General features: G+C 36.4%; 1 protein-coding gene across 3 annotated transcripts in view; it reads left to right on the forward strand.

Moving 5' to 3' along the window:
* The window catches only part of LOC110615324 (probable phosphoinositide phosphatase SAC9), a 62,823-nt gene that overhangs the window by 12,889 nt on the left and 35,539 nt on the right, over nt 1-14,395 (forward strand). For all 3 annotated transcript variants that reach the window (XM_021757162.2, XM_021757160.2, XM_021757161.2), the window contains exons 5-9: nt 2,740-3,953; nt 5,943-6,041; nt 6,241-6,411; nt 8,941-9,183; nt 10,325-10,765. In XM_021757162.2, coding sequence (XP_021612854.1) covers nt 2,740-3,953; nt 5,943-6,041; nt 6,241-6,411; nt 8,941-9,183; nt 10,325-10,765 — 2,168 coding nt within the window. The remainder of the gene's footprint in view (nt 1-2,739; nt 3,954-5,942; nt 6,042-6,240; nt 6,412-8,940; nt 9,184-10,324; nt 10,766-14,395) is intronic.

A 14,395-nucleotide genomic window follows, 5' to 3' on the forward strand; every position in this document is an offset into this window, starting at 1 on the left:
TCCCTAATATGCTTTAGGTAGATTCATGGTGAACATAAGAGATCGAGCTACCTCCAATAGATGCCTATTTTTCCTCTCAGCAATGCCATTTTGAGCACTAGTATAAGGACAACTAGTCTGATGTACTATCCCATTACTCTCCAAATAAGCAGAAAAGCTACTATCCATGTATTCACTTCCATTGTTACTTCTCAAAATTTTCACATAGTATTAAATTGAGTACAAACCATCTTATGAAAGGATTGAAAACAAGAAAAGACATCATTTTTAGCTTTAATCAAATAGACCCAAGTCATTTGGGTGCAACAATCAATAAAGGTGACAAACTATCGATTACCAGATAAGGAGACAGTTTGGGTAGGCCCCCAAACATCAGAATGAATAGTCGCAAAAGGAATTTGACTTTTATTATGACTCCAAGGATAGGATGTTCTAGTGTGTTTAGCATACTCACAAGCATCACAAAATAAAGAACTAAACTGAGTGCTAGCAAACAAATTAGGATAAAGTTTTTCTAAGACAAAAAATGATGGATGCCCTAAACCCTTGTGCCACTGTATTATTTCCTCATTGCCATCCTTATTTTCTCCAAAACAGGCTTGAGATATCGAAGAACCTGGATCACCCTCCAACGTGTATAAGCCATCATGCAGCCTACTATTGCCAATCTTCTTCCTTGTGCAAAGATCCTGAATAACACAATGATCAGGAAAGAATTCAAATTTACAGTTAAGGGCATTGGTGATAGCACTGACAGATAAAAGGTTGACAGAAAAGTGGGAAACATAAAGGACAGATGCCAATTTAATGTTGGATGTGCAAATAACAGAACCTGTTCCGGATATGGGAGTAAAAGAGCCATTAACAATTCTGACACTATCTTTGGTTAGAGAAGGAAAATAATTGAGAAAGCCTTTAAAAGAACCTGTCATGTGTCTATTTGCACCAGAATCGATAATCCATGGAACATTATTAAGAGAGGAAGCATTACTTGACTTTACAAAGTTAGATGTGGCATCGGAGGATGAAGAGGTGTCAATACGAGACAGGAGGCGCTTGAGACTCTAAAGTTCATTAGGGGAAAGGAACTCAGTCGCTATTGTCTCCTTAAACGGCTCCTCCATAGTTTCTGTTAAATTAGCTTGAGTTCTGGAGGTACCTCGTTTTCCTCCACAGCCTTTAGTGGGACGACCATGTAACTTCCAACAAGTCTCTTTGGTATGCCTTGGTTTCCCACGATAGTCACAGTGTAAGTGATCTTTCTCAGAAATAGGAGGTTGTGGTGTGCTCAAACTAGTAGTCAATCCAACCTTTTCAACTGGGGCTGTATAGAGCATAGCATGTCGACTACTTTCCTCTTGTTGAACATGGGCGTAGGCCTCTTCTAGAGAAGGAAAATGATTTCTTCCCAACACTTGGACCCAAATTAGATTATATTCGTTATTCAACCCTGCAAGAAAATCATAGACCCGCTCCTTTTCAATCATTCTCTGAAATTTGACTGTATCTCCAGTGCAGTCTATCTGGAAGTCTTGATAGTAATCAAGTTCCTGCCATAAGCCACATAACTCAGAATAAAATTGGGAGATGGTCATTTCTCCTTGCTTAGTACCATGAATCTTATTCCGAATATCATAAATTTGGGCATCATTTCCAATCTTGGAATAAGTTAAGGACAAAGCCTTCCATATTTTTGCAGCATTATCAATTAACAAATAGGACTTAGAGATATGAGGTTGCATAGAATTAAGTAACCATGTCATAACAAGACAATTATTCGAGTCCTATTGAGGAAAATCTGGATCACTCTCATCTGGTTGTTGTTTATTACCAGTGACATAGCTCTGCAGTCCTCTAGCCTTGATAAACAACAAACAAGACCTTGACCAAGCAAGATAATTGGTTCTATCAAGTTTTATGGGACTAATTTGCAAGGAAGGATTATCAGAGTTAGGAATCGAGACTCTTTTACCTTCTGCCATGGTAAAAGATTTATGAACCGTGAAAGAATAGGGGTACCCAAGGTTGTACACACAAGAAAGCCCAATTGATTCACCAAAAGACCGGGTAGCAACACGGGAAGGCCAGAAAGATGGTCGGAATCGTCGCCGGAGTGATTGGAGCGGCAAAGCAGCTTTAGATGATGGGTCACGCGCCGGGAATTCGTTGGCAAGGGGAGGCGCGTGAGCCTCACGCGCGGGTTTTTTTCGGCGTTGGAGCTGGGCGATCGGCTGGCGACAGTCCGACGATTCTCCTAGTGCTGGCGGTGAGAGGAGGAAAGGCACCTAAATGAGTTAGTATAAAAAAAAGTAGATCTAGGATTTTGAAACCCTAAAGAGGAAAAAATTGAATTTGAACCCTAAAATCAGGAGAAGACTTTGATACCATGAAGAATTTTGGAAAAATTTAGAGTATTCTTGTATTTCACTCCTAATTTTTATAATTGGTCTACATGACTATTTATACACAAATAATTATATCTAAACAGGAAGCAAATAATCAAATAATAATTACAGAAATAATTAAGAATCCTAATTAAATCAATTCATATCCCTAGAATCAGCTAGGATCAGCAAATAAGTCAACATATATTTATTGGGTTATTTTGGTTTACATTTTTGTGTCATCTCTATACCAATGATATTGCTTCCATTTCATTTTATTGTCTTTTATCTCATGTTATTTATTTGTGAGCTTTAAGTGGGTTTTGCTGAATTTGTGAAGAATGCACATAAACAGGAAATGAAGTGGAGTGTGAGCAACTTGTATGGGTGCCCAAAAAGACTGGTCAGAGTGTTCCTTTTAACACATACATTTGGCGGAGGGGCACAATTCCAATCTGGTGGGGTGCAGAACTAAAGATTACAGCTGCAGAAGCAGAAATTTATGTTTCAGATCGAGATCCTTATAAAGGAAGCTCACAGTATTATCAGAGGTTGGGTAAACGATATGATGCTCGAAGTTTTGATGCAACTTTTGGGGAAGGAAAGAAAAAAGCCTTTGTTCCCATTGTGTGCATCAACCTGCTCAGGAATGGAGAAGGAAAGTCAGAATCTCTCCTAGTTCAGCATTTTGAGGAATCTCTAAATTATATTAGATCAAATGGAAAACTTCCTTGTACTCGATTACATCTAATAAATTATGACTGGCATGCCAGTGTAAAACTAAAAGGTGAACAACAAACAATTGAAGGACTGTGGAAACTTCTAAAAGCACCCACTGTTGCTATAGACATATCTGAAGGGGACTATTTACCTTCACGGCAACGACTTAAGGATTGCAGAGGTGAAATCATCTGCAATGATGATGTTGTTGGTGCCTTCTGCTTACGAACACATCAAAATGGAGTTATACGATTTAATTGTGCAGATTCTCTGGATAGAACTAATGCTGCTAGTTACTTTGGTGCCCTCCAAGTTTTTGTGGAACAATGCAGGAGGTTGTCCATATCACTTGATAGTGATATGGTATATGCTTATCAGTCAGTTGATAACTATGGTGGATATAGTGGTCCTTTGCCACCAGGATGGGAGAAACGATCTGATGCTGTAACTGGTAAGACATACTACATTGATCATAACACCAGGACCACAACATGGAATCATCCTTGCCCAGATAAACCTTGGAAGAGATTTGATATGTCATTTGAGGAGTTCAAGAGATCAACAATTTTATCTCCTGTATCTCAGCTAGCTGATCTTTTTCTTCTTGCTGGTGATATTCATGCAACACTATATACTGGTTCTAAAGCCATGCATAGCCAGATTCTTAGCATATTCAACGAAGAAGCAGGAAAGTTTAAACAGTTTTCTGCAGCTCAGAATATGAAAATTACTTTACAAAGAAGATATAAAAATGCAGTTGTGGATAGTTCTCGTCAGAAGCAACTGGAAATCTTTCTTGGAATAAGATTATTCAAGCATCTTCCATCAATTCTAGCTAAACCTCTACATGTATGTTCTTATCTCATTTTTGTTTATTTTATTTTACTTTATTTTACAAGTTAGAAGTCATGATGGAGAGAAAAATATGAGAGAGAAGCTCTAGCTCCTTTTTCAAGATGATGAGCAACATTGTTAGACTGCTGAATTTGTATAACTAAAAGGAGAATACTCTTCAAAACTTAGGATACTTATGAAAGATTACTGTTTCTCTCTTGTTGTTTATGATCTGCTTAATATTCTTTGTTGCTTTCTGCAATCTCAGGTTTGATAAATAGATTTGGGTTTGGAATTTGAATTGTTCTGGGCCTTCTGGATCATCATCTTTGTTTAAAGCAACCTTTCTTGTTTACACGTTCCAATTCAAATTATTTTTCCTTTGAGGTTAAGTTTTTATTTAGTCTAGTCGATGATAGGAATAGCCCTTCTCTAGTATTTTGTATATGGTATGTTTCATAGGAGAAAGAAAGAAACAAGGGTGCTTTGGAGATGTCACATGTTTTTACTTGTCTAGTGTACTTGGCCGGTGCATAATGCTATAGTTTGAAGATCATATATAACTTTGCAACTTCCTTAGGATTTGACTGCTTCTTTAGCTTTATATGATTTTATATGTCATAGATTTGTGGAGGGATGTTTTTAGTAGATATAAACAAGGATTACAGAGCCCTTTTGTGTTCGTGGTTATTTTCCATTCACATCTTTTTTTTTGGATAAGACCTTATTCAACTCTTTGCACTCATTTTCTTTCTTTTCCCCCCTTTTCCCTTAATTTTTTAATAAAAATGAGACAGACTGACAGAGAAAGGAAATGGACAACTCTTAATACATAAGAGAATGCAGACATCAGTTGGTGGAGTTTTAAGCTTTAAGTCTTTAAAGTTTAACCCTTTTGATTCTGTGAATCTATGGCTAATCTTTTCTCTTCAAGATTTAGTGATCCAGGATTAAGTAATGAAATGCATCACGAATATAATTATCCTCTGTATCATTAGGAAATTTAAAAGAAAAGTTTCACCTAGTGGGAAAGGTCTCCAAAATAGAAAATATCCTCCAATACGTATTATTGTCAATTTTTTGTGATGTTATCAGTAGTAGTTACTTGTAAACCTGCATATTTTTAGGTGCTCTAAAGCCTCTTCTATTTTTTCGTCAACCAGGAGACTAAGATGGTGAAAATGTAGTTGTAAGACAGACGACAAGTCCAAATTATTGGATTTATCTTTTAGTCTTCAATTATTTGATGTGTGGAAGTGATTCCTGGTTATTGGATTTGGCTTTTGCATTTAGGTTAGAGCACCTTGCACCAAAATTTTCCCTTTGTTGCTAGCTCTTTGTACAACTAATTTGGTTTTAAAGCTGATTAATTTAGCTTTTGATATTATTGCCTATCAAACAACTTTTTTGAACTTTTGGCTTGAGCAAACCATGTCTATTGCTCAGAGATCTGGACATTGTAGTAACTCTATTGCTCACAGAATTACTAACTTTGGTATGCAAGAGCATTTATTATTGTTGTATCCCACATCGGTTGTGGAAAGGGGTAATGTGCCCTTTATATAGCCCGGCTATAGGCAGTTAGGCACTCTTACCCCTTGACCTAACTTTTGGGGTGAGTTAGGCTTACCTCAAATTGAACATGGTATCAGAGCCTTCCTATCCGATGTTGGGTCTCCCATAAATGTGTCATGAACCAGTAAAATTCTGGACGTGAGGGGGTGTGTTGAATGCACCAGTAAAATTCTGGACGTGAGGGGGGTGTTGAATCCACATCGGTTGTGGTAAGGGGTAATGTGCCCCTTATATGGGCCATAGGCACTCCTCCCCCTTGAGCTAGCTTTTGGGGAGAGTTAGGCCTGGCCCAAATTTAACAAGTATGAGTGGACTTCTCATTCTCTTTTGAAATATTCAATTATGTGTAAGCAGTTTTCATTTCAAGGACCAACTTATATTCAAATTTCATGTGATTCACCTTATGTTATATTACATTGACCATTACAGGTACCTTCTCGACCATGTGGTTTCTTTCTTAAGTCAGTTACCAACATGTTTCCAAGTGGGTCTAGTCCTTTGAGCTTCAAGAAAAAAGATCTTATATGGGTATTTGAATGTTCTCTCTTCTTTTTCATTTCTCTCTCTTTTATACTTAAATTTTACAGAAAAATGTTATGAATTGCAGCAAAAGCTTCTCCTTGTTCAGCTGTCATTATATCATTCATATTGAAATCATTTAGTGCTTTTCTTTGGTCATTTTAGATCTTAAAATTCACATGATACAAGTCATTTTTTGGTCTAACAGGTTTGCCCACAAGCTACAGATGTGGTTGAACTTTTTATCTATCTTGGGGAGCCTTGCCATGTCTGTCAAGTTCTTCTAACAATATCTCATGGGGTAGATGATTCAACTTATCCATCAACAGTTGATGTGAGGACAGGACGTTATCTAGATGGGCTTAAACTTGTTGTAGAGGTATTGTCTCTTTCTTACATTTCGCTGCTTGAAAATTGTCTAGACTTTATTGTCACCTATTTTTATGGTGGAAATGATATGTTCTTAATTATTGTTGGAATGTGCCTTGTGGGAAGAAGCTGCACATCAACAGTTTACAAGAAAATTAAAAAGCATGTTAGTGTTGGCAAAACCAGAATTTTGATGATGGGTATCCAATTCAGTTGTAGCTCTACCTAGTTGATGATCCACATTCTCGGGCCATTGATTTTAACATTGTATTGGAGCATTGAGCCCTAACAATTATTGATTTGGGACTTGAAAGCATTATCAATTGGGACCCAATGAGCAGACCCATGAGTTGAGCTAATTGAGCCAGAGTTAGATCGATCCATGGGCTAGCTTAATGAGCTAGACCTTGAGGGCAGATCCAAAAGGAGCTAGACCCAAGGTAGATTGTTCACTCCATGTAATACTAAGTGACAATTGGGCATGTGAAGCTGTTATGAACTTAGGTCACGGATCGGATTGTGGGAAGATTGATGGGGAAGGAGCTCATCTAAGAGAGCTCTTAACACATGAGACTCATTAATGAGAGAGTCTTAAATCTCAAATATGATTGAAATTAATATGCTTGCTTTATTGAATAAAAAAAAGGTTCCTTATATAGTAAAGTAGAAGCCTAATACAAGCAACCATTAAACAAAAAACTACTAGAATAAGAAAATAGAAATCTAATAAGAAACTTTTAAGATAAATATAATTTGTTTTTTTATGGATTTGGTCTATCTGTTATCCATAACATCATTCCCCTCTTAGAGAAAAAAACTTATCCTCAGGCTCAAAGGTAGGATATCCAGCCTAGAAATGATTGATAGATTCCCACGTGGCTTCGGGATCAGGACAACCTTGCTAATTGTCTAATACTTGCCAAGCCCATATACTTGGTTCAAAGTCTACATCTCTGTGACCTTATCATAGTACTTTTTCATTTGTGCCTATGCTTGCTATAAGTGTATTTGGATTTCACTCAAAACTAAATCATGTTATTTTGAAGCATGACATACTACCTCCACTCTTATAGATTCCATAATGTATGATAATAATGGGTCATTTATGCCATCAAATGATTGTAAGTCAAGTTTGGCATAGTGGGACACTACACGTCCTTTTGTCCTCTCATTAGCGTGTTGATCAATATTTGGCTAGTTGCTACTTGTTCTATCTTGTTTCTGGTTCACTCCTCTATTGAAGATTCGAACTAGCTTAGAAATTTGCCGAGCTAAGTCATTGAGACATGCATCGAATTGTTGCATGAGAGAACTGTTGATTGGTGAGTGGTAGCTTCTAGAAGATTGGTAGTTATGAGCAAGTTGTTGATTATGTTAGGAGCAATTATTCTTGTTGTAAAGAGTATAATAAGGATCAAGAAAGCCTGTAGAACTATTCTGAAAAGTCAATGAATAATATCTTCAAATCTTGTTTCTGGTTCACTCTTCTCCTTCCTATTCTTCAAATCTCTTCTCTCTCTCTCTCTCTCTCTAATTCTTCATTCTCTCTCTATATTCTTTCTCTTCTCTAAATTATCTGTTTCTTCGGGTATAACCACAATCCAAATCGCCTAAGTCATTTTGGTGAAGCAGATTTAGTTTCAAGCTCAGTTCAGTGTGTAGCTCTGCCATCTTGATGTTCCACGCTCTTAAGCCTGTAATTGTTGGCAATACATGAAGAATATAGATTTTCCTCACTTTTTAGTTTATTAGTAAGTTGATAGGTTAACTAGAAATTTGATTACTTTCTTCTTCTTTTACCCTTTGGGTTAAAGTGAGGAGTGGGAGCTTATTTTGGAGGAAGAAGAGATGTGGTCCCTACTGGATTAAAGTATCAGGAGTAGAAGCTTATTTGGAAGAGGAAGAGATGGGATTGATGGCATTAGAAAAAGGAGGAAATGATGGCTGCTTGCTTGGCAATTTGTTCCTGATCCAACTATGCATCCAATTCTAATATTGTGGATAACAATTTTTGTAATTTTAATAGTGTTGAAATTTAAAATAATAGAAAAGATGGGGAGAAAATAACAAGAGAAGGATTTATGTAGTTCAACTATTGAGAGTCCACGTCCTTGGACTCATGACCTCAAAGAGTTACATTTCATTCACTTGTGTTGTTTACACTTTACAGAATACATAAGAGTAAATATTATAATGGAATATATGGCATGATATCAATAAACCGTAACTCACTCCTAAGCCATTGTTTGTGCTAACCAAATACATGATTTTTTGTTCTTAATCATGAGATCTATAATATGAGAATATCCTCAAGGGGAAATCTCATTAGTTTCCACAAATAGACATATTAATTCCAACAAATGGTCATGGTGTTTTTCAATTTTAGCATATATTTATTATTACCCAGCCAAAGAAGAATGAAGGAGTTTTCAACGAGTACATGCATAGATACCAAAAATAAGAGAATTTTGCATGTAATAAGTTCAGAGACAAACTTTTGCAGTTTTGAGTATTACTTTTGACTTGTGAACTTTTACAGGGTGCTTCAATACCTCAGTGTGCAAATGGGACAAACCTTTTGATACCCTTGCCAGGACCAATTAGTGCTGAGGATATGGCTATCACAGGAGCTGGTGCACGTCTTCATGCTCAAGATACAGCCACCCTGCCATTACTGTATGAGTTTGAAGAACTAGAGGGAGAATTAGACTTCCTTACTCGTGTAGTGGCAATTACATTTTATCCTGCTGTCTGTGGAAGAAGTCCTATGACTCTTGGTGAGGTAAAGATCAGTTTCATTGAAATGTTCTTGATGCATCAAATGTTATTTTCCATATTCATATCAATATTTATTTTGTGGTGAATTATGGTAAATATTTTTCAGTAATTTGTTTTATTTCTTTAAATGTATTGCCAGAGTAGACTGGCTTATGAAAACTGTTATCAAGGAAATCTGTGCATGTAAGAACTGCTGAGCAAACAAAAGCCCTTACATATATGATCCAGCATTAGGAACCTAGGGGTGGACCTTCCATTTGTATTCTTGGAGACATTAATCCTCTCCTGCTCTGGATAATAGAATTAACCTTGTAAAGAAGGCTTAATACCATGTCATATACCATATCTTAAGTGTTTAGTCTCTCAACCTCTACTCTATTGGTTGTTTCTACTTCTTAGATGAGATACAAAGGCTAGAACAATGTAAACATATATTTTTGTTGGAATTTGGACAGAGTGGCTCGTATTTTTCTGAGCAGGCTTATCTGTTGCAATTTGTTAATGGTATTAGCCAAGTTCAGTGGCTAGATTCTGGAGGTGGAATTGGCATTAGAGCGTCTCTGGTGAGCAGATATGGAGATGATGGACATATCATATGTATAGTACTAAGTTTGGGCTTTCATTTATAAGAATTAAGACCTCTTCTTCAATTTCAATGACATATTTGGCTGAATCTTTGTTTTCAAACTTGCTATGCCCTTTTGTTTTCTAGTTTTGCAAGTTGTGATTGACTTTGTCTAGAGCAATTTCTTTTTGCCTGAATCATTGACCATGTTTGGGAAAGGGGAGGGGAGAGAAAATAGGCTGTAGGACGGTAGGACCCACAGAATTTTTTCTTGATATGTGGGCCCATGGCCACAATTTTTTCACCCCCTCCCCTTCCCCCCTCTCCCAAACACAGCATGTCTTGATTAAGGTGAATGTTTTGCAGAAGCAGTTTTTTCTACTTCATGATTTGTGTATGTTTTTGCATGATTTTCCTCCCTTGTTGAATGGTGGGGAGGTTTGGATGGTCAGGCAATATCTTTTATTTTGTCTGTCATGCTTGATATCATAAAGTTTTGATTTAACTTCTCTTTTATTTTGTTTTATTCTGCTATTTAGGTTTGGTTGGGATGTTGATGATTTATTGCATTTTGTCACAGATAGAAGTCCTTGGAGTTTCTCTTCCATGGAGTGGTGTATTTAATAATGAAGGCTCTGGTGCTAGAATAGCTGAAGCGGCCAAAAAGAGTCTTAAAGAAACTAAAGCTAATCCATTCTTATCTGGTGCAGAGAGCAATCCATTTTCTAACACTTCTTTAACTAATGAAACTGTGATGCCATCAATGCAAAATAGTTCTTCTGCAAATTGGCTTGATCTTTTGACTGGAGAGGATAAGATTTCAGAACCTGTTTCAGAACCCTTTTCTCATCCACTAGCACAAAATAATGTCCAAGAGGGAAGTGACTCGCTGGATTTCTTGGACCAAGCTGTCATTGAATATCATGGTGCTGAAAGAGATAATAAGTTTTCTTCATCACATGATGCAAATAATGTACAGAAGTACATTAATTGTCTGAAGACCCTTGCAGGCCCACAAATGGTATGTTGTTGCTTCTTTTCCTGTGTAGTAAAATTGGTGCTTGGCTGCTTGCTTTATCCATGTAAGGTTGTGTTTGTAGTTCTTAACATTTTCTTTCTTCTTCTTCATAAAAAAGAAAAAAAAATCTTGGGTCTCATTCTGATGTCTTTAAATGCTGAGATATCTAGGGCTTGTTCAGTTGTAGAAAATGTTTTCTATTTTCATTCTAATTCTCTCTTCTCTTCCTTTGCTTTCCTACTTTCTATTTTCCAAATAGAAAGTTGAAAAATGAGACATGTTCATTTCTCCAATTTCTATTTTCTTTTTATAAGATTATATTACAACATTTTCCATTATAGTATTAGAAAATAATTATTTGAATGTAATTATATAAATAGTTTCAGAAAATTAATAATTTAATATATGCTTTTTTGATCAAGAGATATATTTTAAACCTAAGGATTAATATAAAGCTATTGTAGTCTTATCATTTCAAAAATCAATTTTAAATTTATGTATTAACAAGCAAATTGTTTACGGAAAAAAAAAATGTCATGAAAGATCTTTATTTAAAAGTAATTTTCTAATATCTCAAATTTATATGTTATCAATATATAACATTATAAAAAGGATTTAAAAAATATAAAACATAATAAAATTTGTTTATTGAACCCAACAAAAGTGAAAGCACATGGCCAATTGCTAGGCAGTTTGATTATGTTAATAGTTAACTATCTTTTACATATATGTGAGAAATGAAATTGGAAGAAAAAATTGAAGGAAATTAAAACCAAAATTTTGAAATGCAGATATGCTGGATTCAAAGCAAAGATACTAAAACCTTGTTTTCCATTTTGGCACTTTGTTGTGAGGGAAAATAGAGAACAATTTCAAATGGCTTTCCCAAATAAACTGAGAAAAAGTAAAAAGGCAGTTTCTATTTCATTTGGAAAATTTTATAACTAAACAACCTGTTCTTTTTTTCAGTTTCTTAGAATAATATTGTGGAAAGCAGGCCATATTTTCCACAACTAAACTGCACCCTATGGCCCACCTTTTCTACCTTCCTTTCCTTTTTCTAGTTTTGGGTTGATGTTTGGAAGTCAGGTGTGTTCATCCCATTTTTAATGTGATTGCTAGCTGTTTTCAGTATTTTGTGTCTATTCAGCTTTGAAGTTCAAAGCCAAAAAAGCACTTTTTTTTTTAAGAAAAAAAACACCATTTTAGATGACGTTGAAAAAGTTGTTTTGTTGTTTTAGAATTTTTATGACTAAAACACGTTAAATTTAATTTTGAATCAATTTTTATACTCTATCTAATTTTTTTTTTCTCAACAGCAACTGAAACAACAATTCCAAACAGACCCATCCTCATATCATGCCATAAATTTTGTTAAAACCACTCTAAAATCTTTTACTAGATGGTGTATGCATCTTATCAACTCTTACACCTGATAACTTGGTTAATTGGGTCCCTAATTCTCTATCTCAAGTGTTAGCCCAGTGGTGAAGCATACCTTTAGCCATTTTGGTGATATGGAACCCAATGGAAGCTTACCTGTTTGATGGTCATGCTCTTTTGCCCGTGATTCTCAACTTTGTCAACAGAGGCCACAATCTATAATTATCAAGAATGCCCTTCTCATGTATTTACCATATCAACTGATTAATTAAGCAGCAATTCTGATCCCTTAAATGAAGACATGAAAAATGATAACATCTAGTATATAGGCTGAGGCCACACAGTAGATTTTTGCATGATGCTCCTCAACAACTCTGGTCGTGCACTGATATATAGGGTGGCTGTTAGTGAGGAGTTATGTTACATATTCTAGAAGAAATAAGAATAATTAGATCACAGCTCAGCTGTGAGTTTTTTGAGGGAATTGGGATTAGCGAGTCAAAAGTTTGTTGCAAGTTTGTTAACAATTTGTTACTAGACCTACGGGTATAGTAGGGGAAGATTGTAAACAGCCAAGATATTGATGAATGAAATAACCAATCCTTCCCTCTCCTCTGTTTCTGCATCTCTTCCTCTCTTTTCTTTCTTATCTAATCTTTCCTATTTCTCACCCCAAATTCTCTTCTAGTTCTTAACAATTTGATATCAGAGCCTTGATGCTGAGGCTGTGATTTGGCGTTTTGACTCCAGATCTGTGTTTTACGGCAAGAAATACAATCCAGATTTTTGTAAGAATGACTCGATCCACAACAGTAAATCAGGAGTCTAGATTGGTGGAAATGGTGGAGCAGATCCGGGTGCTGCAGGAAAGTGTTAAGGACAAAGAAGAATTGCGGGAAGAAATTAAGAAGAATGCTTTGAGAAACAGGAATGCTATCCTGGAGGAGTTGCGAAGCATATTTGGGGCTAATATCATAAATAAAGGAAAAGGAGTGGTATGCGAGAGCAGTGAGGGTGCGGGAGAGCCTACTGCAGCAGCTGGCATTACGATGGGGTCTCTTGGGGGTCGAGGTCTTCTGCCGAGCCTGAGAGGTCCTAGTCATCCTTCTTCTTTGCAAGACTCCAATAGCATGGGTTTTGTGGTTGATGCTCAAGGTATGACTAGATTCATCTCTAAAATTAAATGCTCAAGGTATGATTAGATTCATCTCTAAAATTAAATGCTCAAGGTATGACTAGATTCATCCCTAAAATTAAATTGGTGACTAAGTGATGGTAAGGAACCTAGAGTTTGAATTAGGAAATGCCTCAAATATTTTGAAATCTATAATGTTTTTGGAGAGCAAATGGTGTCTATAGCTAGTTTGTTTTCGGTGGATTAGGCTGATGCGTGGTACTATAATTGGATCAAGGAAGAAAGAGATCATACTTGGGCAGATTTTGATAGGGATATTTGTGTGAGGTTTGGGGAAGAAGGGTTGGAAGATGTAATTGAGGAGTTAATGAGAACTAGACAAGAAGGGACTATATGGGAATATCAAGATAAGTTTGAAGACATAAGGATTAGGGTGGAATGGGTAATGCCTAATTTGATAGAAGCCTATTTTTTGTCGGTGTTTATTGGAGGGTTAAAAGATGAAATTTGGCCTGTATTGAGAATGCCCAAGCCAAACACCCTTGTACTGCTTTCCAAATAGTTAAATTTCAAGAGCAACTCCTTAACAGCTCCAAAAAGACCAATTTCCAAATGAAACCTATTCGTGCCCATTTTAAACCAACTGATTCAGCCTTTTCTACCAACTATTCCTATAAAACTGCACCCTCTCAGCCAAGTTATTCTTCAGCAACTAAGCCCCTAAATATAAACAATACAACCTCAATAAATAGACCAAATCACTTGCAGAAGAACTCACCTACAGCCAACCAAACCTCAGTAAACCAGAATACCAACAACCCTACAGCTATTAGACAACCTAAACTCTGTTATAGGTGTGGAGATAGATATTTTCTTGGGTATGTTTGTAAAGTCAGGACACTGCAAGGGGATAGTGGGGAGGTGATAGTGAGTCATAATGTAGAGGAAGGTGAAGAGGAGTGGCATGATGTTGTGGAGGGTGAGGGGAATGAAATACAAAAAGAGGCAACTCTTTCAGTCCATGCATTAGAAAGGAGTCAAGGGGTTGACATTATAAGAATGGTAGGGCATTATAAGAACAGAAAGCTGCACATTTTGATAGATAGTGGGGCACC

The sequence above is a fragment of the Manihot esculenta genome, chromosome 5 (assembly GCF_001659605.2).
Source record: "Manihot esculenta cultivar AM560-2 chromosome 5, M.esculenta_v8, whole genome shotgun sequence".
NCBI classification, from domain to species: Eukaryota; Viridiplantae; Streptophyta; class Magnoliopsida; order Malpighiales; family Euphorbiaceae; genus Manihot; species Manihot esculenta.